We start from the raw sequence: 26,293 nt of genomic DNA on the forward strand, positions 1-26,293 counted from the left end.
GGAGGGTGGCCACTGAGCGGATGATGAGGAGGGAAGGAGAGGAATTCAATAAGGAAGCCTTGGTGGATGATGTCCAGCACCCAATGGTCAGAGGTGATCCTACCCCAGTTGTGAGCAAAGAGGGCAAGACAACCCCGATCCATGGTGTAGCCAGAGGGATGGAGGAGGGTTCACGGTTCTCAAGGAAAGAGTCAAAAGGGTTGCTTAGATGGATGGTGATGGAAGCAACAGAGGAAGAACATCGAGGTCGCTGGGAGCAAGGGCGATGCAGGTCAGGTGGCCATTGAGGGTACGGCTGGTAAGTGGCAAAAGGGCGAGGGCAGAAGGCGGGTCGGAGCCGGAGTAGAAATGCCCAGAGACTGGAGGGTGGCATGAGAGTCCTGGAGGGAGCAGAGGGACTCGTCCATCTTGTCACTAAATAGGTTATAATTGTCAAAGGGAAGGTCCTCAAGAGTTGTCTGACCTTCGTAGGGAAACCGCTAGACTGGAGCCAAGAGTAGCGACGGAGCACCACTCCAGATGCCAAGGAGCATGACGCAGTGTCGGTGGCATCAACGGCCGTTTGGAGAGATACGTTGGTCACCAGTTTTTCCTCATCCAACAGATGCTGAAATTCCTGCTGTTTTTCTGGAGGAAGGAAGTCCTGAAAGTCAGCCAGCTTAGAATAGGACAGTAAATCATACTTTGCGAGGACAGCCTGGTAGCTGGCAATGCGGAATTGTAGGCCCACGGACTAATATACCTTGCGGCCCAGCAAGTCCAGCTTTTTGGTAAAGCAGTCAGGACAGGTGGATTTAAAGTGTTGCTGATGGGTGCGCTCCATGGCCGTTTGGACTACCAGGAAGTTGGGTGGGTAAAGAGATAGTCTGTACCATTAGAGGGCACAAAGGAGCAGTGTTCTGCCCGCTTTGACATAGGAGGCTGGCATGCGCCCAACAGCCTGAGCTGGCTACAAGATGGTGTCATGGATGGGCAAGGCGGTATGGAAAGGCCCCAGAGGCTGGAGAATGTCCAGGAAGTGGTCCTGGGAATCACGAACATCCTTCACTGTAAAATTAAATGCAGCAGCTATGCGACAGAGCAAGCTCTGGTATTGGGTATGGTCGCTAGGCACCGAGAAGGTGGGTGGAATGCGGGCATCGTCCGGGGACGAAGAGGCACCTGTGAGGACTGAAGGTGTCAATGGCGCGGCTGGTGCTGATGGAGCAGGAGCATCCAGAGGTTCCTCGTGGAAGATGGCGGTATGGGCGACAGATAAACAGTGATGCAGGCAGTACATCCCCCGATCCTGGTAGGGGTCTCAAGCGGGCCAGTAGGGCCAGGCATAGGGATTGCCAGGCATCGGCGGTACCCATGGGTAGCGGAACCATGGGTCAGCCAAGGGACCACAAGTCTGTGGGTATGACCGGGGCCGAGAGTCAAGGCTCTAGGACCAGGCAGAAGAGAAGGCTGTGTCCGGGACAAAGGACCACTCTGATTCCGAAGAGGGGTCCAGTAGAGGAGGGGCCATCAGTGAAGGCGGAATTGGTGGCGCAAGACGAGGTCCGAGAGGATGGTCAACAACTAGAAGGAGCTCGTCTGTCACCATAGCCGGCGGCGAAGGATGGAACAGGAGGGGCTCATCCACTGGAGAGGAGAGTCTCGGAACAGGCAAGGGTCCAGAGCGCAGGGGAGAGACAACGAAAGGCAGCATGAGCTCATCTGATGGCATCAGGGGGTGATAAGCATGCCAGAGTGCGCAGGACTGGGTGGGACAGGCCAGAAGGTCCTGGCGGTGTTGACGGCACCGAGGGCAAAGGAGGATGCCCAGGTGCCGGAGCAGAAGACAGGGCCAGTGGCGTACAACAGCATTTGGAGCGGTGCTCCATATAAGCCTTCTTAGGAGCAGGAGCATCCACAACTGCACCCGACTTCTCGCCCAACCTAACATGGCTCGGGGAGGTAACACTGCGTTTAAAAGCTGTCCCCGCTGGGGAGCCGCTCTTATGCCCATGCTTCTTGTGCATCCAGTGGGGTTTCGGTGGGTGCGGCAGTGAAACGCTCACCACCAGTGTCGGGCACTGTTCCAGCAGATCTGGTGGAGCCGTGTCCAGTTATGCACGTGGGCACATTGCCTCCTCCATCAGATATTTGTGGAGGTAAAGTTCACGAGCTGCTTGAGTCCGGGCAACAAGAAACAGTACAAGGCAGTAAAGGCAACGAATGTGCTCGTCTGTCACTGAAAAAGAAACAAGGGCACAAGTCACAGTTCTTAAAGCCGGCTTGTTGGGGCATCATCCCCAGGCCAGGGAGAAAGAAACCCCTGAAGGGAAGAAGTCCAAGGAAAAACTAGCTAACTACTAAAAACTCAGGGACGACAACTATATACAGCAGAAACGAAGAGCAGTTCTCTTAGCGAGAAAGAGGGGTTCCGACTCTGGCCATGTGGCGGTAAGAGGGAGCTGGAGTGGCGTCGACCCGCACAGCCTCTTACAGCCTCAGACGTACCATGCAGTTGAGGCACAATGCACATGTGGGTCAACAGACACTATTGCAAACAGTTCCAGCTCCAGCGCACGGCACCCATGCGCACCTGCATTTGGAATCCAGATAGGGACCATCACTCAAAGAACAACCTTGACTTAAGCGTTAGTTCACATGAAATGGAGCTAATGAAGGACTAAGCCTCAAAGGTGGATGCACCATCCAGCACTTTTATGCTACTTAACAGCATCCTTTTTTTGGAAACTCAGCTTATTCAAAAGTACCATAAGTGTATGTGTTGTATTTGCCTTTTATTTTAAAGCTACAGAATCCAGGAGTGTGCTAGATGGTTTACAATTAAAATAAATAAATAAACACACACACACACAAAGCAGCAAGCAATGCCCCTTCATTAAAGTGCTTACAATCAAGATTCTGCCAAGACAGAGTAATACACAATAGAGAAGAAAGGATGAGAAAAACAAAGGCTACAGTAACAAGATCACACATTTAGTCAGTTTTGCTAATAGGCAAACCCAGTGTGTTACGTTAGGTTTTTTTTCTTTTTTTAATTAGAAATATGTAGGTCAATCAAAAATTGCACAGCATTTTACAACCCACCACACAAGTTCTGCAGAGACAAAAAATTGATGTTATATCATCACTGCTGCAAAAAAAGTTTCAATTCATCTGCTATTGCTTCTGAGAAGGCACAGCCAAGGCGTTTTAGACTGATGGAGTCCTTGCCAATACTCAGCTATAAAAATGGCATTTTCCGAAGAACTGATTTTTTTTTTTTTTTTTACCCAGAACAGAATAAATAATGTTAATTAAGTACTTTCTGACAAAGACTATTGTATAACAGTAACATTGCAATGTCAATAGCCTGATTTGTCATGTTAAAAAACAAAACCAAAAATAGTTAGCAAAATGCTATTTGGTCATTGATATCCTAGAAACACTCATATGCTAAAAAATAAAAATATTTTTAAATTGACCATTACAAATGCATATCGTTCTTATTCTACTTGGTAGTTAATTTGAATAATTTCTTGTTATTAGGAAATTTGGCTATTTATTTTTGAGGTTTAGTTGTTCATTTATTCCTATGGAACAAAAGCCAACCAGAACAATTTATGGATTTTTATACACAAATAAATATTAATGGTCAGTCACTTAGCGTAGCATAGATAATTTTTAATAAACTAATGACTGTATATTTGGCTGCTGCATGTCAGAAGTTAATATATAGTAAAGCCAAGATTTTCACAAATGAATGACTAAAGTTAGGCTCTGAAGTTCTATGTGAAAAGCAAAGTTTGCTAATCCACACACTAGTAAACCGGCAGGTTCTCCATACTTCACAAAGATTTAATGGCCCACACTGTAATGATGTGTCTTAATACAAATATATATTTATTTTTATATAATTTAGCATTTATATTAATATACTACTAGCTGTGAAGTATTATCAAATTAAAACTAACTACAAGGAACAAACATCTTTTGTGCAATATTTTTAAAAAACACAATTGTGTTTAGCAAGTAAATGAACATTCAGTAATCCACAACGCATTTCCACTGTACTCTATTTTCATCAAGTACTACACTATGGAAGTGTCTTGGCATGATGATTTATTGGGCACAAAATAAAACTGACATTCCAGGGTTTGCTGCTAAATTCTTATTGGGAGGTGGGGGACGGGGTGGGGGGAAATGGGTTGTGTATATTATATATAAAGAGAGACAGAGGTTGGCATCTTGAAAAAAAAAATGACACAGGCACCCAACTTCCATTGGATCTCAATGTGATTGGGTGCCTAACTCCCTTTGGCAGATGTGACAATTCCATTCCCTAGGCTTTTATACCACACATCACTGAGGTATCTTCAGTGCCTACGCCATGCAGCATGTTTGATTAAACAGCAATTTAAATCTAATTTATCATGACAGAGACACACTTACTTGAGAGTACCTTTTAAAAAACAGCTTGGTCTTTTCATCTTCATGTATGACCAGCTTATACCATTGCACAGAGGGCACGTGATCACTTTTCAACTTCATACAATTATCTTCATCACTCAGCATTGCTGTAAAGAAAAATACACTTTAAATAAGAATCTTGTTGCTATGCATTCAAAAAGCTTCTGAAGGCATCCAATTACTATGAGCAATTAAAGTGGAAAGTTTCCTGGAATAGATCCTGGTTTTGTTTACCCTGTTGTCAATGGTGAATTGCAGTTTTAATTTCTCTATTGTTAAAAATTACTTCATCCCAATGGGTTGCAATGAATGAATGAATTCATCCCAATCAACTCTCAACTGTACTGCTAGGAAGCAATTCTAAAAATATACAAGTTTTACTATTTACAAAGCATAGATTTCATGTGAGTTTAAATCATAGGAGATACATTTTGAACTATATAAATTACATTATACAGAAGATATATAAAGCTATCACAAAGCACAATAACTGACTATAGTCTACATGTACTATATACACATTATATATAACATACAAGCCCTATGTCATCTATTCCAGCATTACATCACGTCTGACTGCAAACTACCCAAGGCAATGATTGTATCTCTAAATTCTATTCAGCATCACGTACATCTATGACAACATACAAGAAAGTAATAAAATATTTCAAGCAGGGAGCCCCTGTAGAGAGAGGGCAGGTGTGATGTATTAAATGACCTAGTTCCAAAAAGAATGTCTAACAGAGGGTAAACCGAAGAGTAGGTTTCAATGGATTTATAAGAAAGCAGGGTTATCTAAAATACAGATAAATATTTTACAAAAAAGAACAGGAGTACTTGTGGCACCTTAGAGACTAACAAATTTATTAGAGCATAAGCTTTCGTGGACTACAGCCCACTTCTTCGGATGTGGGCTGTAGTCCACGAAAGCTTATGCTCTAATAAATTTGTTAGTCTCTAAGGTGCCACAAGTACTCCTGTTCTTTTTGCGGATACAGACTAACACGGCTGCTACTCTGAAACCTGTCATAAATATTTTAGTTTATCCAAGAGCAGGTTAACAGGTAACTTGATCACAGTCTATAGGTACCTATATGGGGAGAATATTTTTGATAGGTAAGGGCTCCATGAATCTAGCAGAAAAGGGCATAATAAGATCCAAAAACTGGAGGCGGAGGCCAGACAAATTCAGACTAGAAACAAGGTGCAATTTTTTAACAATGAAGATAATAGACCATCAGAGGAACTCTGTCACTTGAAGTCTTTAAAATCAAGAATGGATGCCTTTCTAAAGGAACACTCTAGTTCAACCAGAAATTACAGGATTGATGCAGAAAGTCAGCCTAGATAGTCATAATGGTGCTTTCTGACCTCAAAAACTATTAATAAAAATTGACTTCATCCTCTGGAGTGGATTACAGTTTTCTGTTTCTTAAAGATAAATTGTGCCTCCTATACAAGTGTAATTTTCCCCATTCTTTGTTATTTCTTAAAGATTCTGCTGCAATTTCGCTTGGATGTGAAAAACGCTATGCTGTTTAACTGCATTTACATACTGCAGGTATCATTTTGCAACACATCTGTATGCTGGTGAAGTGCTCAGTCTCCCTTGTTTAGCCAATTTGAGCATTAAGAGACTGAAAATATTTAAAACCTGTCTTCAAGATAATCTTTCTTAATTTGTGGGTTTTTACAAACTGATTTTCCATGGACGAATATTCTGTTACAGAATCCTGTGCCGTTTCTGATTCTGGCATTGATGTTTTATATTAAGAAATGTATTTACTATCATCAGGCTCTTAAAAGGAAGAGAGAAGCCCCAGGCTGCCAGAACCCCAAGCCACCTACCTCTACCCCACCCCCGCCGCCACAAAAACCCTGGGGCAGCCCAAGCTGGCATCCAACCCGAGCAGTCCCAGTGGGCCCGGGGCTGGGCTGCCCCAGAGTCGCCCCAGTGCAGACGCCCCGGCCGGTCCCAGCCCGGCATCCCACAGCAGCGGCTGCAGCCAGGAAAGGCAGAATCTTCCCTGGTCTATTATACTTGCCGCCCATGATAACAAATGATAATAATAATTATGCCCAGCTCTTATACATCATTTTTCATCAACAGACTTCAGAGCACTTCACATTATTTAATATATTAATCTTCACACTACCCCAGTGAGCTGGGGTGGGGGTGGGGGGGAGTGCTATTATCCCCATTTTACAGATGGAGAACTGAGACACAGAGAAGGTAAATGACTTTCCCAAGATCACACAGAAAATCTGTGGCAGAGCAGAGAATTGAACCTAGGCCTCCCAGGTTTTAGACTAGTGTCCTAACCACTGGACCATCCTTCCTAACAAAATACCTTCACACATGGCTCTTGGATCTATTTCACATTTAAACAAAAAATATTCTCACATAACTCAGTGGAAACACAAGAGTACTCAGCAAATTGAAGTACCCTCAGCTAGAAACGTTTTTACTTTGCCTGACTATACTGACTGTACAACAGTGTTTTATTTGTGCAGTTTGAAATGGCTCTGAGAGGAGGTAAACAGATTTAGAGCTCTTTCCTCATGTGCTTTGTAAGAATACCTGCCATTTTGAGCACTGTTCTTTATGCCATTTGCTTTTCAGATGTATTTTCAATAAACCAAAGACCACAGAGTTAAATCTGAGACAGGAATAAATTAGCAGTAACTGTTGAGTGGGTAATGCCATCAGAAGCAAAGAAATTATTCCAACCTTTCTTTCAGTTATGTGACAATTTTCATAGAATCATAGAACTGGAAGGGACCTGAAGAGGTCATCTAGTCCAGTCCCCTGCACTCATGGCAGGACCAAGTATTATCTCTAGACCATCCCTGACAGGTGTTTGTCTAACCTGCTCTTAAAAATCTCCGATGATGGAGATTCCACAACTTCACTAGGCAATTTATTCCAGTGCGTAAGCACCCTGACAGATAGATCCTGACAGTTAGGAAATTTTTCCTAATGTCCAACCTAAACCTCCCTGGCTGCAATTTAAGCCCATTGCTTCTTGTCCTATCCTCAGAGGTTAAGAAGAAGAATTTTTCTCCCTCCTCCTTTTAACAACCTTTTATGTACATGAAAACTTTTATGTACATGAAAACTGTTATGTCCCCTCTCTGTCTTCTCTTTTCCAGACTAAACAAACCCAATTTTTTTCAAATCTTCCCTCATCAGTCATGTTCTCTAGACCTTTTTTATAAGGTGTTCCTGTAAGCTGCCCTTAGACCATCACTGCAAAGTTTTCAAACAATGACCCATATAGAAAAACAGTCTTGAAATCTGATACAATCTCAAAAAGGCACTTCAGTGATTAAAACAAAATGTGTCCGTTTTTTTCTGATGGAAAGGTCAGTATTTGGATTTGGGATTTCTCCTCCTATTTAGCATCATATGATAAATTAGGATAGTACCAAATTTCACCATTCTAGTTGAGAACTGGCAAGTCAATTATATTAGTTAAGATCTAAATTGTATTAAATACAGTTCTCTTTCTCAGTAATGCATTTGTTTTGTTCCATAATGTTACAGCCAGGCCTGAATTTCACAAGTTCCTTTTTTTTCTCCCCAGCCAAAAAGTTTTCTACATTACACCTGAATTATGCAGCAGAATAGCACTGAACAACAGGCGAACTGATAATTATGAAACAATGTTAACCGTTCAGCAGCATTTTTACAACCATATCATCTAACCCTCCATGACATGGTGGAAAAAGTTACATTTAAGTTTAAACAACCGGTGGCTGCAATGCCAGAGTTTTCTAGACCAAGCAGGGCCTAACAGAAATTTGTAATAGAGTGGAGGAAACAATTCTAGACTCAACTTCAGGAATTATAACCTCTTTGAGATGGATGATGGGATTTAACCTCAAAATTGTGACAGACGTGGAAATGCCATGAAACAATCTAAGAACACCAAGGAGTAACAATTTTAACAACGTTGTATGTGACCTTGTCAATGAGGGGAAGTTATTGTATACTGGGTTAAGACTTTCCTGTATGAATGCACTGATCTAGAGGCTGTGGGAAGAACAAACAGGGAAGGCAACACAATGGCTTCCCACATAAGACCATCCAGGCACAAACACAAAAGACAATTGGGAAAATTGTGTCTCCAACAAGTTACAAGCCTTGTATGTATGTCAGCCTGGGGATCAAGAGAACACTAAACAGTTGTTAAAAGCTTCTCAGGGGAAGAGAGGCCAATTGTCAGAAGTTGTTAGGGAGACAGGCTAACACAGGGAAAGACTCTGCAGATAGAGTTTGAAGGAGGTGGGCCTTCCCAGAAGCTAGGAAATCATAGAAATGTAGGGCTGGAAGAGACCCTGAGAGATCATCAAGTCCAACCCCCTTTGCTGAGGGGCCAGACCAAGTATATCTAGACCATCCTTGACAACAAGTGTTTGTCCCACCTACTAAACCTCCGAAGATGAAGATTCCACAACTTCCCTTGGAAGCCTTTTCCAGAGCTTAATTAGCCTTGTAGTTTGGAAGTTTTTCCTAATATCTAACTTAAATTTCCCTTGCTGCAGTTTAAGTCCATTACTTCTTGTCCTACTTTCAATGGATATGGAGAAAAATTGATCTTTATACTATCACTTGATGTATCTGAATAATGTTATCAGGTTCTCCCTTCAATCTTCTTTTCTCAAGACTGAACATAGCCAGTGTTTTTAACCTTTCCTCATAGGTCGGATTTTCTAAACTTTTTCTCATTTTTGTTATTCTCCTCTTGACTTCCTCCAATTTGTCTACATTTTTTCTAAAGTGTGGCACCTAGAACTGAACACAATACTCCAGCTGAAGCCTCACCAGTGTCAAGTAGAGCAGGACAATTATCTCCTGTATCTCTCATATGACATTCCTGTTAATATATTCCAGGATATTAGCCTTTTTCACAAATGCATCACAGACTCATTCAATTTGTAATCCACTATAAACCACGGATCCTTTTCAGCAGTACTACCACCTAGCCAGTTATTCCACATTTTGTAGCTGTATATTTGATTTTTCCTTTCTAAAGTACTTTGCACTTATCTTAATTGAATTTCATCTTGATGATTTCAGGCTAATTCTCCAATTTGTCAAGATTGTTTTGAATTCTAATCCTGGCCTCCAAAATGCTTGCAACCTCTCCCAGCTTGGTGTCATTTGCAAATTTTATAAGCATACTCTCCACTCCATTGTCCAAGTCATTAATGAAAATATTGACTAGTACCAGACCCAGGATCGACCCGCGAGGAACCCCACTAGATAAGTATTCCCATATTGTGAACCACTGATAACTACTCTGAATACAGTCTTTCAACCACTTATACACCCACTGTCACATTCTGCAATGTAATACAAACTACTGAGGGGTTGTGTCATCAACTTCCCTGTAATTCTGGATGCCTTAAAATACTCTGCTGCTGTAGCTCCCTTGTATGGACTCTCCCAGCCAGCATACAAGCTTGTACTGAGTGTCTGTGTGATAAGCAGCCCCAGAAGCTCTGACTTCAACAGCCTGCTTGTTTCACCATAGCCACACTCTGTCCTCCAACAGCCTTGGTTACACCTGGCAAGATGACCCCAACACCCCCCAGTTCCAAATTTTCCCCAAACCACATGCTCTGTAATGTCCAGCCCTTTCCTGGATCATTCAGAAGAAGAAGGTTTGTTTGCTCCTCTAAAGAGACAAAATGCACTGCTTATCACTTTAACTGGAGTTAGCAAAGCACTTCAATTCAAACACAGCAACAGGTTGGTTTAGATTAAAAGTACAGCAAGTTTATTTACAAGTGGTAATAGGATTTTAAGTGAGTTCAAGGACAGAGTTACATGCAAATAAAAATGAAAAACGCTTTCTAGAAATTAATACTTAATCTAATTAGTCTTTGTACCAGGTAAGATTCTTACCATACTACCTTACAGCAAGATGGCTGACCACCTCTCCAATCTGAATCTCTGTCAAAGTCTAAAGTGCTCTTTGTCTTAGCAGAGAGAGAACTTGGGGTTTGTTGCCCCTCTCTTTTATAGTCCAGTGAACCTCTGAAATGGATTCTTCAGAAAGTTATCCCCCAAAATAAAGTGCATTCAAGCTATGAGAAAGGAGACATGGAGTCTCGTGGCGAAGGAAGTTCCATGCTGGCTTCTTTCCTCACTGGTGCTTTCTAAAATACAAATTGATCATTTCGTGCTCTCGCTAATGCAAATGAATGACCACTTGACACATGATTGCTAATTGGCTCTGAAACCACCTGTTTACCCATTCCCCATGTTAGCCAAATGGGCTCGTTTCCCCCTGGAGCTGCCCAATTACCCCAAGGAGGCACAGGAGTCTAGAAGATGGCTTTAAGTTTTTATTGACCAGTCAGCTGAGTGGGCGCTCTCCTCGGCTAATGCCACAGAGAGAGAGCCCCTTACAAGTGCGGAGCAGCCTTTTTATACCTAGCAACAAACAACTTAGCATGCATACCTTATACGTGTATGCGGAAGGAACATTTCAAAAGGCCTTGTATGCAGATTGAGAGAGAGGCAAGGGAATGGATACATAACAGGATGCGGTTTAACATTTGCTTGAACTCATCACTTCTTTCCACAGCACCCCCCTCCCCCCGCACTCCACTCTGAGGCATATGTTAGACTAAAATAGCAGTGCCTGTCTGTCTCACCTAGGCTGGTGGTTTGGCCACCTTGTGTTATCACATAATCTTGCTGCACAGAGGGCTGCAGCAGGTGTTTTGCAGAGACAGTCGTTGCTCCTGATATAACAGCTGGGCTTATAGGCAAATAGTTGACCTGTTGCTCTAACACCCAGATGTAGCTCATAAACACATTTTAGTTCCACATTGCCTTCATATTTGTATGGCCCCTTGGGCATATACTGTACATACACCATGCAAGAATATTACTGATCAGTGGGTTATTAGTTTTCCAGGGATACCTTACATGACATGTGTTAAGGAAAGTTTGGTTATGTAACTCCATTTTGGTTTGGGCCCGCCCTTAGCTAGAAGCAAACACATCGCGTACCAGGAAACAAGGGGGGAGAAAAGGGGACATCTGGACACAGAGATAAGGGCAACAGGAAAAAAAAGGTAACCGCATGCCTAAGTAGTTGCAACCCTAGGCAGCACGGGCAAGGGCCTAGTGGGGATAGGTGGTAGATAAGAAAAAGGCTTGTTTATTGGCTAAGGCTTACGATGCACGAGGGCAGCATCCCTTGCTTAAAGGTATATAATCTTTGTGTAACCTCCATTTTGGGGTCCCTTCCTGATTAGCAGGGGGGCACCAAGCTCGGGCGTAATAAACCTGTTATCTTTGGATACTCTGCAGTCGTGGATTTGTTTATGTGCCTCAGCCTAGACTCGAACTACGCGTGACCTATAGGTATAATTCGCAACACACATCAGATATAGTTAGAACATTAGTGAATTGGGACACAATGAATGGGGTCAGGCCAGCTGAAAATCACTATCAGATACCAGTGAATCTCTTGCAATGGGATTCTGTTCAGGTCACACCCACTTTATATAATTTTCAGCTAAACCACATTTCCCCAGTTTGCTTATAAGAATGTCATGTGGGACTGTATAAAAAGCCTTAGTAAAACCAAGATTATATCATCACTACTATCCATTAGGCCAGTAACCTTATCAAAGAAGGAAATTGGGTTGGTTTGGCATGTTTTGTTTTTGAAAAAACCACGCTGGCTATTTCTTTGAACCCTATTAACTTCTAGGTGCTTACAAATTAACTGTTTAATAATTTGTTCTAGTATCTTTCTAGATATTGAATTTGGGCTGACTGGTCTATAATTCCCTAGGTCTTTGTTCCCCTTTTTAAAGTTAGGTACTATGTTTGCCCTTTTCCAGTCTTCTGCGACCTCACTCATCTTTCATGAGGTTTTCAAAGATAATTGCTGATGGTTCCAAGATTGCTTCAGATAGTTCCTTAAGTACCCTATGATGAATTTTAATGGGCCCTGCCAACTTGAATACATCCAATTTAATCTAAATATTCTTTAACCTGTTCTTTCCCTATTTTACTTTGTGTTACTTCCCCCTTGTTGTTAATATTAATGGTGTTAAGTATCTGGTCATCATTAACCTGTTTAGTGAAGACTGAAGTAAAACAGCCATTAAACACATCAGTCTCCTTGATGTTATCCATTATTAGCTATCCTTCCCCACTAAGTAGAAGACCAACACTTTCCTTTGTCTTTCTCTTGCTCCTAATGTATTTATGGAATCTTCTTATTGCTTTATACCCTCTGATAATTGTACCTCATTTTGTGCCTTAGTCTTTTTGATTCTGTCCATACATGCTTGTGCTATTCTTTTGTACTCCTCCTCAGCAATATGACCATGTTTCTACTTTTCATAGGATTCCTTTTTGATTTAACTACCCTATGTTTCTTAAAATTTTTCCTTCATTGCCACTACGAGTTCAACAGTTAGGAAAGGGATAGATAATAAGACAAAATATAATGATCCTATAGAAATCCATGGTATGCCTGCATCTTGAATACTGTGTGCAGTTCTGGCTGCCCCATCTCAAAAAATGATATAATAGAATTGGAAAAAGTACAGAGAAGGGCAACAAAAATGATTAGGGGTATAAAACAGCTTCCATAGGAAGAGAGACTAAAAAGTCTGCAATGTTCATCTTGGAAAAGTTTGAGGGGAGGATATGACAGAGGTCTATACAATTATGGAGTGGAGAAAGTGAAAAAAGAGTGGACTAGAGTAGATAAAGTGGGGAAAAAAGTGTTCTCCCCCTTCACATACCACAAGAATCAAGGGACACCCAAAGAAATTAATAGACAGCAGGTTTAGAAACATAAGGAAGTACTTCTTCACACAACGCACAATCAACCTGTGGAATGCGTTGCCAGGGATGTTGTGAAGGCCAAGAGTATATAACTGGATTCAAAAGAGAATTAGATAAGTTCCTGGAGGATAGGTCCATCAATAGCTATTGGCCAAGATGGTGAAGGACACAACTCCCTGGTCTTGGTATCCCTAAACCTCTGACTGCTAGAAGCTGGGAACGGACAACAGGGAACGGATCACTCGATAAATTGCCCTGTTCTGTTCACTCTGAGGCATTTAGCACTGGCCACTGTCAGAAGACAGGATATTGGACTAGATGGACCTTTGTTCTGATGCAGTATGCCATTTTTATGTTCTTAACTACACTAGCAGTAGCAAGGTGAGAGTGTTAGTATAAATAAGCCTCCAGGCAGCTCGGGGCATTCAAAGCACTATGACATCTAACACTGTTCAGAGCCGGTCTACCTGGCAGTGCTTAGAATGCCAGCAGCCTCCTGGAGTCTCTTCTACAAGTAGTGCACTGTTGCTACCACCAGTGAAGCTGAACCAGTGATGGAAGTTTTTAAAGAAGTGAGCCTAGGTTAGACAAGGCTAAATCTCCATTTGGGCTTGCAGGAGAGGAGCAGTTTAGAAGCAGCTTCAATGTTTTCCCTCATCATGGCATGGACGGTAACGATCAGTGGACACATACACAGAATTCTTAACCATGTTTATACTGACCCCCACAAAAATAAATAAATCAGGTGCATAGTCATCACCAATGATAGCAACAGTGGAAGCTGTGGGCAGGACACTGGCCCCCGTTGGTTAGAGGGCACAGTAATAAAAATGCCTGCACCCTCTTTACACTACAATGTCCACTCTTACTACTACCAGTGAAAAATTATGGTTCTGATTTTTTTTTTAATTTTTGTAGACACAGCCATGGTGCTAGTAATTGTAACACAGATACTAATTTTGCTAGTACAAACAGGCAACCATTCTTGTCTAGCAACAGAACAGCATGGTAATGAATCTTTACTTATACAAGGTGATCTCTCTCCACTTCTCATAGTGACGAACTATTGCACTGGTCTACACTGGGGGGGGGGGGGGAAATCGAGCTAAGATACGCAAATAGCGTAGCTGAAGTCGAAGTATCTTAGATCAAATTACCTGGGGTCCACATGGCGCGGGATCGATGGCCGCGGCTCCCCCGTCGACCGCGCTACCGCCGCTCGCTCGGGTGGAGTTCCGGAGTCGACAGTGAGCGCGTTCGGGGATCGATATATCGCGTCTTAACGAGATGCAATATATCGATCCCAGATAAATCGATTGCTACCCGCCGATACGGCGGGTAGTGAAGACGTACCCTTAGACAAATGTCCAAAGTTGTTAACACTCTGAGGCTCCCTGCTGAACTGCAAACTCTACAGAGAGTAATTGTGGCAGCTCTGACTGTGTAATATGAATAGCATGGGGATAAAAGAGGGCCCGCCAAAACCTACTATGCTCAGAATCAACCATTCAAACTCTCCTATCCATCAGTTCGACTGTTATAATTAAAAAAAAAAAACACAAAGTATCTATTTGAAGTACTCTCTGCTATTTAACATGCGCCTTCATCACTGAGGTTAGCCATTCCGAAAATGAGGTTAAGTCTTCCCGTGTGTTAGGTTAAGTTATAAAACTATACTACACTAACATAACACTGACAGTAATGCCGAAAAAATAAGAAGTGAGACTGTTCAATTCCTCAAAGGTCACACAATGAACTCATCAGACAAAGCTTAAGCTGAAGGGGGGTTCCAAAGAGGATGGAGCTCAGCTGTTCTCAGTGGTGGCAGATGATGGAACAAGAAGCAATGGTCTCAAGTTGCAGTGGGGAAGGTCTAGGTTGGATATTAGGAAGCACTATTTCACTAGGAGGATAGTGAAGCACTGGAATGGGTTTCCTAGGGAGGTGGTGGAATCTCCATCCTTAGAGGTTTTTAAGGCATGGCTTAACAAATGAATTAATGGAATGAATTAGTTGATGTTGGTCCTGCTTTGAGCAGGAGATTGGACTAGATGACCTCCTGAGGTCTCTTCCAACCCTAATCTTCTATGATTCTAAAACAGAAGTGTTCAGGAAATTTTGGAAAGGCTGTGGAATTTCTTGCTCCAGAGTTTCTTTTGCATTCAACTCTGCAGACGTCCTCTGTTGGACCTTATCCCCTGAGCCCTAAACCCACCGAACCAAACTGAATTCCACCATATGAGGGTCATCCTATCCTCATTACCCTGCCCGCTTATTTATACCCATGATTGCCTGTAACTCCTGTATGAGTAATGTACCCCCACTGCTTGTTGACTGTACCTTGATTTCACCCACCGTATACCCCCCCATTGGGGATATTGCAGACTGTATGTGCTATGTGCTATCCATTATCAAAATACTAACATCCCCCTATACTCTGTATGTTACCCCCGATGACTAATAACTGACGTTTCAAACTCTCTGTATCATCTATTTTTAAACATTCTCTAATAAAATTTTAAACACCATGTGACTCTTGGATTGTTCATATTATTCAGCTGTTATTTTATGCATGTTTTATCATGTTCTTGGTGATTTAGCTTCTGTAATTATATACCCCTACCTGCATCTACAACAGGGGTGGGCAAACTTTTTGGCCCGAGGGCCACATCTGGGTGGGGAAATTGTATGCATGGCCATGAATGTAGGGTTGGGGCAGGGGGTTGGGTTGCAGGAGGGAGTACAGGGTGCGGCAGGGAGCTCAGGGCAAGGGGTTGGGGTGCAGGTGGGGTTTGGGGTACGGGCTCCGGCCCACCGCCACTTACCTCAAGCGGCTCCAGGGTGGCAGCGGCACGCAGCGAGGCTAAGGCAGGCTCCCTGACTGCCCTGCTCCCAGAAGTGGCCAGCATGTCCGGCAGTGGCTCCTTGGGGTGGGGTGGGTAAGGCGGCACCTCCACACACTGCCCTCACCAGTGGGTACCACCCCCGAAGCTCCCATTGGCCGCGGTTCCCCGTTCCCACTCCCATTGGCCGCGGTTCCCCGTTCCCGGCCAATGGGAGCTGCAGGGGGCAGTGCCTGCAGGCAAGGGCAGCGCACAGAGCCCTCTGCCCTCCCTCTTCCCACCAGGGACTGCAGGAACGTGGTGCCAGCCTCTTCTGGGAGCGGTGCCGGGCCAGGGCAGGCAGGGAGCCTGCCTTAGCCCTGTTTCACCACAGAGCTGGCAATCCCGCGGTCCGGATTGAAAATCTGGATCTGGCCCATGGGCAGTAGTTTGCTCTCCCCGATCTACAACCTGGCCTGTACACAGTGTAGTTAAACTCAGATTCTTAGACTTTAAGGTCAGATGGGACCATCGTGTTCATCTAGTCCGACTTCTTGCACACTGCAGACCACAGAACCTCACCCACCCACTCCTGTAATAGACCCCAACCTCTGGCTGAGTCACTGAAGTCCTCAAATCATGATTTAAAGACATTTAAATCTGCAAGTGTCCCAGGCTCTATGCTGAAGAGGAAGGCAAAAAAAAAAAAACAGGGTTTCTGACAATATGACCGGGGGGGGAAATTCCTTACCCACCCCAAAATATGGAGATCAGTTAGACCTGAACATGTAGGCAAGATCCACCAGCCAGACACCTAGAAAAGAATTCTCTGTAGTAACTCAGAGCCCTACCTATCTAGTGTCCTATCACTGGCCATCGGAGATATTTGCTGCTAGCAGTCGTAGATCAGTTACATGCCATTGTAGGCAGTCTCATCATACCATCACCTCCATAAACTTATCCAACTCAGTCTTGAAGCCAGTTAGGTTTTTTGCCCCACTGCTCCCCTTGGAAGACTGTTCCAGAACTTCACTCCTCTGATGGTTAGAAACCTTTGTCTATTTCAAGCCTAAACTTGTTGATGGCCAGTTTATATCCATTTGTTCTTGTGTCCACTTTGGCACCCAACTTAAATAACTCCTCTCCCTCACTGGTATTTATCCCTTTGATGTATTTATCAAGAGCAATCATATCTCCCTTCAGCCTTCTTTTGGTTAGGCTAAACAAGCCAGTCCCTTACCCACCTTTCAATTCTCATATAAATCCCCATCTTCTCCAATTTAACTAATAATTTCCCATGTGGAACTGTATCAAATGCCTTACTGAAATCCAGGTACATCTACTTCCTTTGTCTAAAAAAATCAGTTATCTTCTCAAAGAAGCAGATCAGGTTCATCTGGCACACTCTACCTATTGAAAAACTATGCTGTATTTTATCCAAATTCCCATATACCTCTATGTCCTTAACTACTTTCTCTTTCAAAATTTGCTCCAAGACCTTGCCTTGCATACAATTGAGGTCTTGGAACAAATTACTTGCAGGCCTGTAGTTTCCTGGATCACTTTTTTCCCCTTTCTTAAAAATAGGAACTATATTAGCAATTCTCTCGTCATAGGGTATGTCCGCCAAGTTTACAGATTCTTTAAAAATCCTTGCTATTGGGCTTGCAATTTCATGCGCCAGTTGCTCTAATATTCTTGGATGGAGATAATCTGGGGCCCCCCATTTAGTCCCATTAAGATGTTTGAGTTTGACTTCCACCTCAGATGTGGTAATTTCTACTTCCATATCTTCATTCCAATAGCCACCCTGCCACTACCCCTAAGTGCTACACTAGCTTTATTAAAAATTAAGGTAAGGTATTTATTTAGGTGTTGGGTCATGCCTAGATTATCCTTAATCTCCACCCTATCCTCAGTGCTTAGCGGTCCCACTTCTTTCCTTGTTTTCTTTTTATATAAATGGCTATAGAACCTTTAACTATTTGTTTTAATTTTCTTTGCAAGGTCCAACTCTGCTTGGCTTTTGGCAGTTCTCATGTTTCTCTACTCTTTCTGATTTCCAAAAGGTAGCTTTCCTTGCTGATCCTTCCCATCTTCCATTCCTTATAGGCTCTCTCTTAATAACCTCTTTTGAGATGCTTGCTCATCCAGTTTGGCCTGCAACGCTTCCCTAAGATTTTTTCCCCCCCTTGCTTGGGATGCAGGCTTCAGATAGTTGCAGTCCAGTCTACTTCCCTAACTAATTCCCTTAATTTTTTTAAGTTTGTCCTTTTGAAATCTAGTTGCAGATCTATTTTTGTTTAAGTGTGTGTTCCAGGTATCTCTTTGTTCTTTAACATTAGGCTTGGAAGGATTAGATTTTTATTGGAAACTTTTAGAACTGGGTGAACTGGTTTTAAATTGAGTTTGAATATTAGCATAGGCGATAAACCCAAAGCATGTGACCACATATAATGAAATCATGAGAAAGAAGAGTTGTTTGTGTTAAACTTGTAGTGATCCTTGAAATACCAGCATTATCTTATTTAAGGTTAAGCTGAGGTAATGGAAACAAAAAAAACATGGTTAACTGGCTATCAGGTACAGTGTTCAGTCTTAAAACGCCCTCATCTGGCTTTGGCAAAGGTCCAATAACGAGCAGTGACATCACTTGTTTATTATAGTATATAAGCAGCAAGTTTTTCTAGGGGTTTCTTTGACAGAGCTTTTCCTTAACCCTTTGGAGTCATGCCATGATGGAAAGGTATCTCCTAGGCCTGTTCCTGTTGAGAGTAGCTGCCAATGTTTATAACTGTATTGTTGCTAGAATGTGGTATACACGTGCATATGTGCTTGTATTTGTATTTTAGATGTAACCAACACCAACTGACCTTTGGACAAATAAATGAATGCTTGTGTGGAAACTGAGTCATGGTAAACCTTAATAAACTTATTAGAGAAATTATTTCCAATATTTGGTAAATGTTGCTTTCACTGTACGCACACAAACCAATTAAAAATATTTCCATAGATGATCGTCCAGATTTACATATAGGCAAAGAAAGAAAAATGCTGCTGGAGAACCAGAGTTTGATTTAAAGATGGTTACTTTGTATATTTTGACATGTGATGTTGACAATTTTTGATTTAAGTTATAAAGCTTTAACTTCCTAAATCTCAACATCTAGTCATTAAATAACTATTGTCTGACACCCCTCATAATTCTCCGCAACTGTGAAAATTTAATTTGATAAAAATTGAAGAAAATGCTTAAAACCCATAATTTTGCACAACTGTGAACATTTAAATGGATAAAAATAAAAAAATGCTTAAAAATAAAAACATTGCTATATTATCCATCAATATTACAAAAAAAAAAATCAAATTGTGCCAAGCCTATTTTCATTATACGTGGCTATAAGTCTTGAAAAGTTCAAAGACACCAAGTAGTCAGAAGTCAGTACGAAAGTTGGAGGGGAAGCAATGCAGTTCAAGGGCAGCAGCTTGGCTGGAATCCCAACCCTGGAAGTTACTCAGAGAGGTGAAGACACAATTCTTTTTTCCTCCTCCATTTCTTACCTACTACCCTTTCTTTTTGGTGTGTGAGCATCTCCATTTCCCAGTAAGTTTTCTATATGCCACTATCAGACTTTATTAAAAGAAACATATGAATACAACAACATAGAGCCTAAGTCAATAATACAGGAAAGAGAACACTAAGTGTAAAGTCTTCCTTTTTCCAAATGCACTGGTCCACTTTCTTTTTCAGAGGCAAGAAAGAATCATTTTATAAAAGAAAATAGTATGTTGGTGTATTTGTTGTATTTGGAAAAATCAAATCAATAAAAAATAAAAATAATTTGCAGAAAAGATGTCAAAAATGTTTAGAAAATGGAAATGCCACCTTTGATCATGATTAGGGATAATGAAATTCTGGTGTAGAAGTTTAAGCAACAGGAGGTGTTGAATCTGCAGGGCTTTTCGCATAAAGTTAAAAAAGAAGAAAAATAATATGTTCTATTTTGTAAAGTTATGAGTGTATTCATTATTATCATCACATCTTAGGTTATACCAAAAAACTATTTCTGTGTAGTCAAGACCATAGGACACCTGGTTACAGACACCTGTACACATGAATCACCTGTTGGGACACTCACCTTATTTGTTTAATAAAACATGCATCGATGACACCTAAGAAAGGGAATGCTTTTCTTTATCATCTCTACTACATTACACAAAATAAGAGCTTCACAAAATTATAGAAGAGGTTCAGTACCATTTCTGATTGCTGAAACAGTACTGAACATGTATCCTCAACTACACTTTCAGCTAAACAACCATTCTCCTGACACCTGTTGCCTGTCGCATCTGTTATCTCTAGCGTAAAAGCCACGACAAACTTGCTTTCACTTCCAACTTACAACCACCACCAATGCCCACACTCAATTCTTCTAAATCCCATGGGAGACACAACCTTCCTTAGACCTCAGATAAATATTTTACCACCAGATTTTACTTAAATGATTATTATAAATTATTATAAAGAGTCTTACAGCATATTAGGTTGGTGTGAACGCTGTGCTTGAGTTAAACTATCCACAACAACACCCACAACCCACAATGTTATTTGTAAACCAAATTTATTCAACTATGCCATAGACACCACATATAATTGGCGACCTAAGCCCAGGGCTAGTCTAAGTTTAGAGTATCATTATCAGAATTTAGCTCAAAATTTAAGTACATAAAATAAGTTTTTACAAAAGCTAAGACCATGAGAAACATTTCCATTATCTCTCTTTTTAAGTCCAACAGAGAGTATTTTAAACATAAATATTTCCTTGTAGTATCTGCAACCCAAACACTAAGTCTCAGCATGTAAGAGCCTGAAATTGAAGCCAATTAGTCCATGTTCACTGTCCAGAGAAAAATATAAATAAAAAACCCAAATGAATAGTTAATCAAATTAGATGTTTTAACTGTTCATTTTTATTAACCTAAATTTCCATTTGCAACACACAAATACATTTCTAACCTTTACAATATCTCTTTAAACGTGGCAGAATAAAGAAGCACACACACATTTTGATCACCCTTACAACTTCTGAGTTGAAAAAACAGAAATAATCATCCAGGAAGGAAAAGGTTGTTTTCCCAAAAGAAATTCTTAAACATTTCTCCCCTATTCTCACAATTTTAAAGGTCCAAAGTAGCATTTTACAATTGTAAGTTAGAATGGCAAAATGGAGAAGATAAGCCGAATTACCATCTTCCTGGAGTACTATTAACAAGGCCAGCCTTACGGAAGAAAATGGAGCCCCGGGGCAAACTTGTATTTTGGAGCCCTTTCTTTGAGTTTGAGTACAGCACCATGGGGCTCAGAGCACAAGGGCCAGCTCCTGGCCCCGGAGCCCGGCTAGGCTGAAGAGGGAGGAGTCCGGGGCTCCCCTGGCCATGCACCCTCTGAAGACCTAGCAGGAGGAGAGTGGGTGAGCAGACACCACCCATACCCACAGGAAGGGAGGACCCAGGGGCTGGCCCAGTGGCTCTGCAGGGGCGAGCCCTGCTGCTTGTGTCTCCCCACCAGGCTGGCAGCTCAGGGCAGCATTTTCCAGCCCCGGGTTCACCCACACTCACCCTGCTCCAGAAGCCCAGGCCCGCCATCTTGCAGCACTCAGACAGCACTCCCCTGACTACAGCACCCTGGGTGGTTGCTCATGTCACAAGGCTTTGTAAGGCTGGCCCTGACTACTAAAGAGGGCCAAGGCCAGAGTCAGGGAAATGTGTTTTAATAGCAGAAGAAGCTATTTCCTTCCGCCTTGCCTCTTTACTGCTTCAAATTACAGCAGGAAAAATACACACAAACCACACACTCAAATGTAAATATATATGTTTCAGGGGAAACCCAAAACAATGTAAGCCAAAAAAAATTCTCTTCTCAACTCTGAGTTGGTAAGACAACTCCCACCTGTTCATGCTTTCTGTATGTGTGTATATATATCTCCTCAATATATGTTCCACTCTATATGCATCCGAAGAAGTGGGCAAAGCTTATGCTCTAATAAATTTGTTAGTCTCTAAGGTGCCACAAGTACTCCTGTTCTTTTTGCGGATACAGACTAACACGGCTGCTACTCTGAAACCCGATTTAGAGCATCAGACCACACGACAAAGAGAGAAATGATGCAACAGGATAGGATTTTATTTATTTTAAGGCAAAGCATGCAGCACAGACAATTATATAATCTACGTGTTCCACCCACTCACTCCTGGTTGGCAACAACCCCAAATCAAGTTTGCTGCAGCTTCCACAATTTAAATGAGAAGCTCCTATTCAGTAGGATATGCCCCCAATACTGGTACTTTGGGGTTTTGTGGCCAGCACCTATGGCAGCCCCCTACTGCACCATCACCCATTCAACTGGGTGTGTTCCAGCTATGCAGCTTGGTCACTTACAATAGCAAATACGGGGTTTAGAAGACCCCACAGCTAGTTCCAGCTTGTGTGATTGAATATAGCAGGTACCAGGGATGGTACAGCTGAGAACTTGATCCATTTAAAGAGGTAAATTTACCCCATAAACAGGATTTTCCCTTCCTCTGAACCAAATAAACCACTTCTCACAAACTGCCCTCTCCAAAACCAAATCCCCTGCAACCCATCCCTTCTAAGAACACTCCTCTTCTCCCCGTCTTACCAAGTACTCCAACACTACCCCATTTCCAAAATCTCCAAACCTTCATTATTAGCCACCAACATCAAAACTTCTTCAATAACCCTCTCCAGTCCTTCCCTAACCCAACAGACCCCACACAACACTTCCATAACCCCATACAAACCCGGTAACATCCCGTACAAACTCTCCGACCACCTCACAGCACCAAAACCTTCCCAACAAACTATGTAACTGGGGGGGGGGGGGGGGGGGGGAGAGAGAATTTCAGCTGACCCAAAACTATTAGTGAATTTGTGTCAAATTCACCAATTTTTTTTTTTTGGTCAAAACTGCTTTGACATTACCAAAACATCATTTTTTTCAGGTTGGAGTAACAAAACAGCTGAAGGAAGGGGTGGGGGTGCCCCCTTTATAAAGTTTAGTGTACTCACCTGGGACTGTAGGAGAGTACCCTACCCACTGGGCTGGATAGTCTGGTGGGGGGGTGGGGGTTCTCAATCTAGATAATTAATCAGTCATTGGAGCAGTGATTGAAGTTGGGTCTCCCACATACTGAGTGAATGCCCTAACCCCTGTGGAGCCATAGACTCATTCCCTTTCCCTGGCCCACTGTCATTATGAATAACTATGAATTGATAGTATGAATGACAATGAACAATTGGACCAGGGAAAGAGAATGAGAATGCCTTTATAGCCCAGGGGTGTAGGGCACTCACAGGAGATGGGAGATCCAAGTTCAATCCCTGATTTGAGGACTGTTTATTTAAACAGAATGAAACAGTTTCAACAGGAGAGAGACCCACACCAGAACATCCAGCCCAGTGGTTAGGGCACTCTCTGCAATGTAGCCAACCCAAATTCAGAAAGGGCAGAATAGAACTTGGGTCTCCCACATCCCAAGTAATAAGGGGAGCACCACCAGCCACCACCGCAATCTCCCCCTCCCTGGTTTTGTGAGTACAGTCATCCCTTAAAAAAAAAAAAGCCTGAAATCAAAACAAAAAAAATACGAGTTGGCTTGAAGAAAGTGTTTCATTCGACCCAACTAGAAATGTTTCCTGATTTTTTTGTATATGCCCAAAAAAAATTATAAAAAAATTGTTCTCAGTTCACCCGAAAACAAGATATTTTCAGACTTGCCAGAGTACTGAAAAATCCATCCCTCACTGAATTCTGCCCATAACATTTCCTTACAAAGTTTCTGAACACCACCCTCGCACCCAAACCTGCCCAATAACCGCCTACAGACCCCATAACATCCCCTACAGACCTCCCACCACCCCAGAACCAACGTGCCCACAGCCTCCTACAGGCAACTAACACTCCCAGCCAACACTCCTGTAACCGCTCACAGAACCCCCAAAATACCCCCACCAACCCCCATAACGCCCTTCACACCCCAAAATATCCCCCACAAAACCACCCCATAACCCCAAGGCAACCAATACCCAGCCCCCACATAACCACCTACAGGCCCCCCCACGTACCCTAAAAACACCAGCCCAGCCCCCTACAAAAACTCTCCCCAGAACCCCCCCCCAGGCAACCAATACACCCCACAGACCCCCAACAACCTCAACACACAGCCCCGCCCCCCACCCCCCATAACCCGCCACAGCCCCCCGCGACCTGCCCCACAGCTCATCCAGCCCCTGCAGGCCCCGCCCCCGTGGCCCCCTTCCCAGCCCCTACCTGCGCTGGGCTCCGCGCCGGCCTCGTCGCGTTTCCTCTGCATGGGGGGGAAAGCGAAGCGAAGCGAAGCGCCCGGCAGCCCCAGCTCCGCTCCGCCCGCGGTTGTGCTAGGCTCCGCGGTAACCGGCTCGGGCAGCCGCTCGGCTGCGGACACGCGACACGTGGGGAGGCCCAGCCAATCGCGCCGCGCCGGCTCTGCCGCGGAGAAGGGGAGGGGGCCGTGGGTCGGGGGAGAAAAGGGGAGGGGGGAAGGGAGTCAGGACAGTAGACCCCTGAGGCGCTCTTCCCCTGAGACATGGGGTGGCCCCACCATCCGGGGCACGTCTCGTGGGGCAGAGGCAGGCGAGTGGCCTCTCCCGGCAAAGGATTCGGAACCCCCCGGCGTCCCTGCGCCGGTGGGACGCCCGCAAAACAGCTGCGCAACCCTCCAGCCTTTGCACTGAAGGACAAGCGCCCTCGGGATACGTCTACACTACAGAGCCCCCTTGTAGAGGCGGCGATCGCCAGCGGGAGTTCTGCTGGTGTGGACGCAACCTCCCCCTGTGACGCTAGCGGTGCAGACAGAAGCACTCTTCTGTGGGCATTGTTGCATCCAGACCGAGGGTTTTGTTGGTCTCGCTGGGTTGATGGTGGGTGCAGTTTTTTCAACACTCCTGGCTGACATGACTATGCCCGTGTCAGGTTTTAAGTAGGGTGACCAGACCGCAAATATGAAAAATCGGGACAGGGGGTGGAGGGTAATAGGTACCTATATAAGAAAAAGACCCAAAAATCGGGACTGTCCCTATAAAATCGGGACATCTGGTCACCCTAGGTTTTAAGTGTACAGTAGACCCGTCTTCAGCATTCATTAGTGGTAATACAGTACTTGTCTTCTCCCTGCAGAGGACTGTGATGCACAGGCAGAGCTTAATTCTCCATAGCCTTTGAACCTGGAGCAGTTACTGTATTTATGTCTGTGCACACAGTATTGTCAGCCTCGGGTATTCAAAAATCATGGCAGGTTCCGGGGGCGGGAGAACATGAGCTTGGCTTAAAAATCATAAGTTTTTTTAGAAATAATACATGTTTGGTTCTTTTCCTTTCCAGTTTTTAAGTCTTTAGTTTATATTTGGTTCATGTTTCCAAGAGACAGGGAAGTGTTAGTACCATTATACAAGGCACTCGTGAGACCGCCTCTGGAATAGTGTGTGCAATTCTGGTCTCCCATGTTTAAGAAAGATGAATTCAAACTGGAACAGGTGCAGAGAAAGGCTACTAGGATGACCCGAGAAATGGAAAACCTATCTTATGAGCGGATTCTCAAAGAGCTTGGCTTGTTTAGCCTAACCAAAAGAAGGCTGAAGGGAGATATGATTGCTCTCTATAAATATATCAGACAGATAAATTCCAGCGAGGGAGAGGAGTTATTTGAGTGCCAAAGTGGACACAAGAACAAATGGATATAAAGTTTAGACTTGAAATTAGACGAAGGTTTCTAACCATCAGAGGAGTGAAGTTCTGGCACAGCTTTCTAAGGGGAGCAGTGGGGGCAAAAAAACCTAACTGGCTTCAAGACTGACCTTAATAAGTTTATGGAGGAGATGGTATGATGAGGCGCTAGATAGGTAGGGCTCTGAGTTACTACAGAGAATCCTTTCATAGGTGTCTGGCTGGGTGGGTCTTGCCACATGCTATGGATCTAACTCAGGGGTAGTCAATAGGAGGCCCACGGACCAAATCCAGACCACCTGATAATATTTGGGGTTGTTAAGGAATTTTCTCTCAGATCAGATTGGTAGAGACCTTTGGGGGGTTTCGTCTTGCTCTGCAGCATGGGGCCTGGGTCACTTGCAGGTTTAAAG

At 43.3% G+C, this 26,293-nt stretch overlaps 1 protein-coding gene across 8 annotated transcripts in view; it reads right to left on the minus strand.

Moving 5' to 3' along the window:
- The window catches only part of ST3GAL5 (ST3 beta-galactoside alpha-2,3-sialyltransferase 5), a 48,492-nt gene extending 23,602 nt beyond the window's left edge, over positions 1 to 24,890 (minus strand). The window contains exons 1-2 of one of the 8 annotated variants that reach the window (XM_024106470.3): positions 24,450 to 24,890; positions 4,439 to 4,553 (exon numbers count right to left, since the gene is read on the minus strand). In XM_024106470.3, the coding sequence (XP_023962238.1) occupies positions 4,439 to 4,553; positions 24,450 to 24,492 (158 nt within the window). In that variant the 5' untranslated portion in view covers positions 24,493 to 24,890. Of the gene's footprint in view, positions 1 to 4,428; positions 4,554 to 10,360; positions 10,864 to 21,346; positions 21,546 to 21,717; positions 21,771 to 24,449 lie in introns of those variants that run through there. The other 7 variants (XM_024106472.3, XM_065597220.1, XM_065597223.1 and 4 more) reach the window with 7 other exon arrangements.
- Positions 24,891 to 26,293: the final 1,403 nt, after the last annotated feature.

The sequence above is a fragment of the Chrysemys picta genome, chromosome 5, assembly GCF_011386835.1.
Source record: "Chrysemys picta bellii isolate R12L10 chromosome 5, ASM1138683v2, whole genome shotgun sequence".
NCBI classification, from domain to species: domain Eukaryota; kingdom Metazoa; phylum Chordata; order Testudines; family Emydidae; genus Chrysemys; species Chrysemys picta.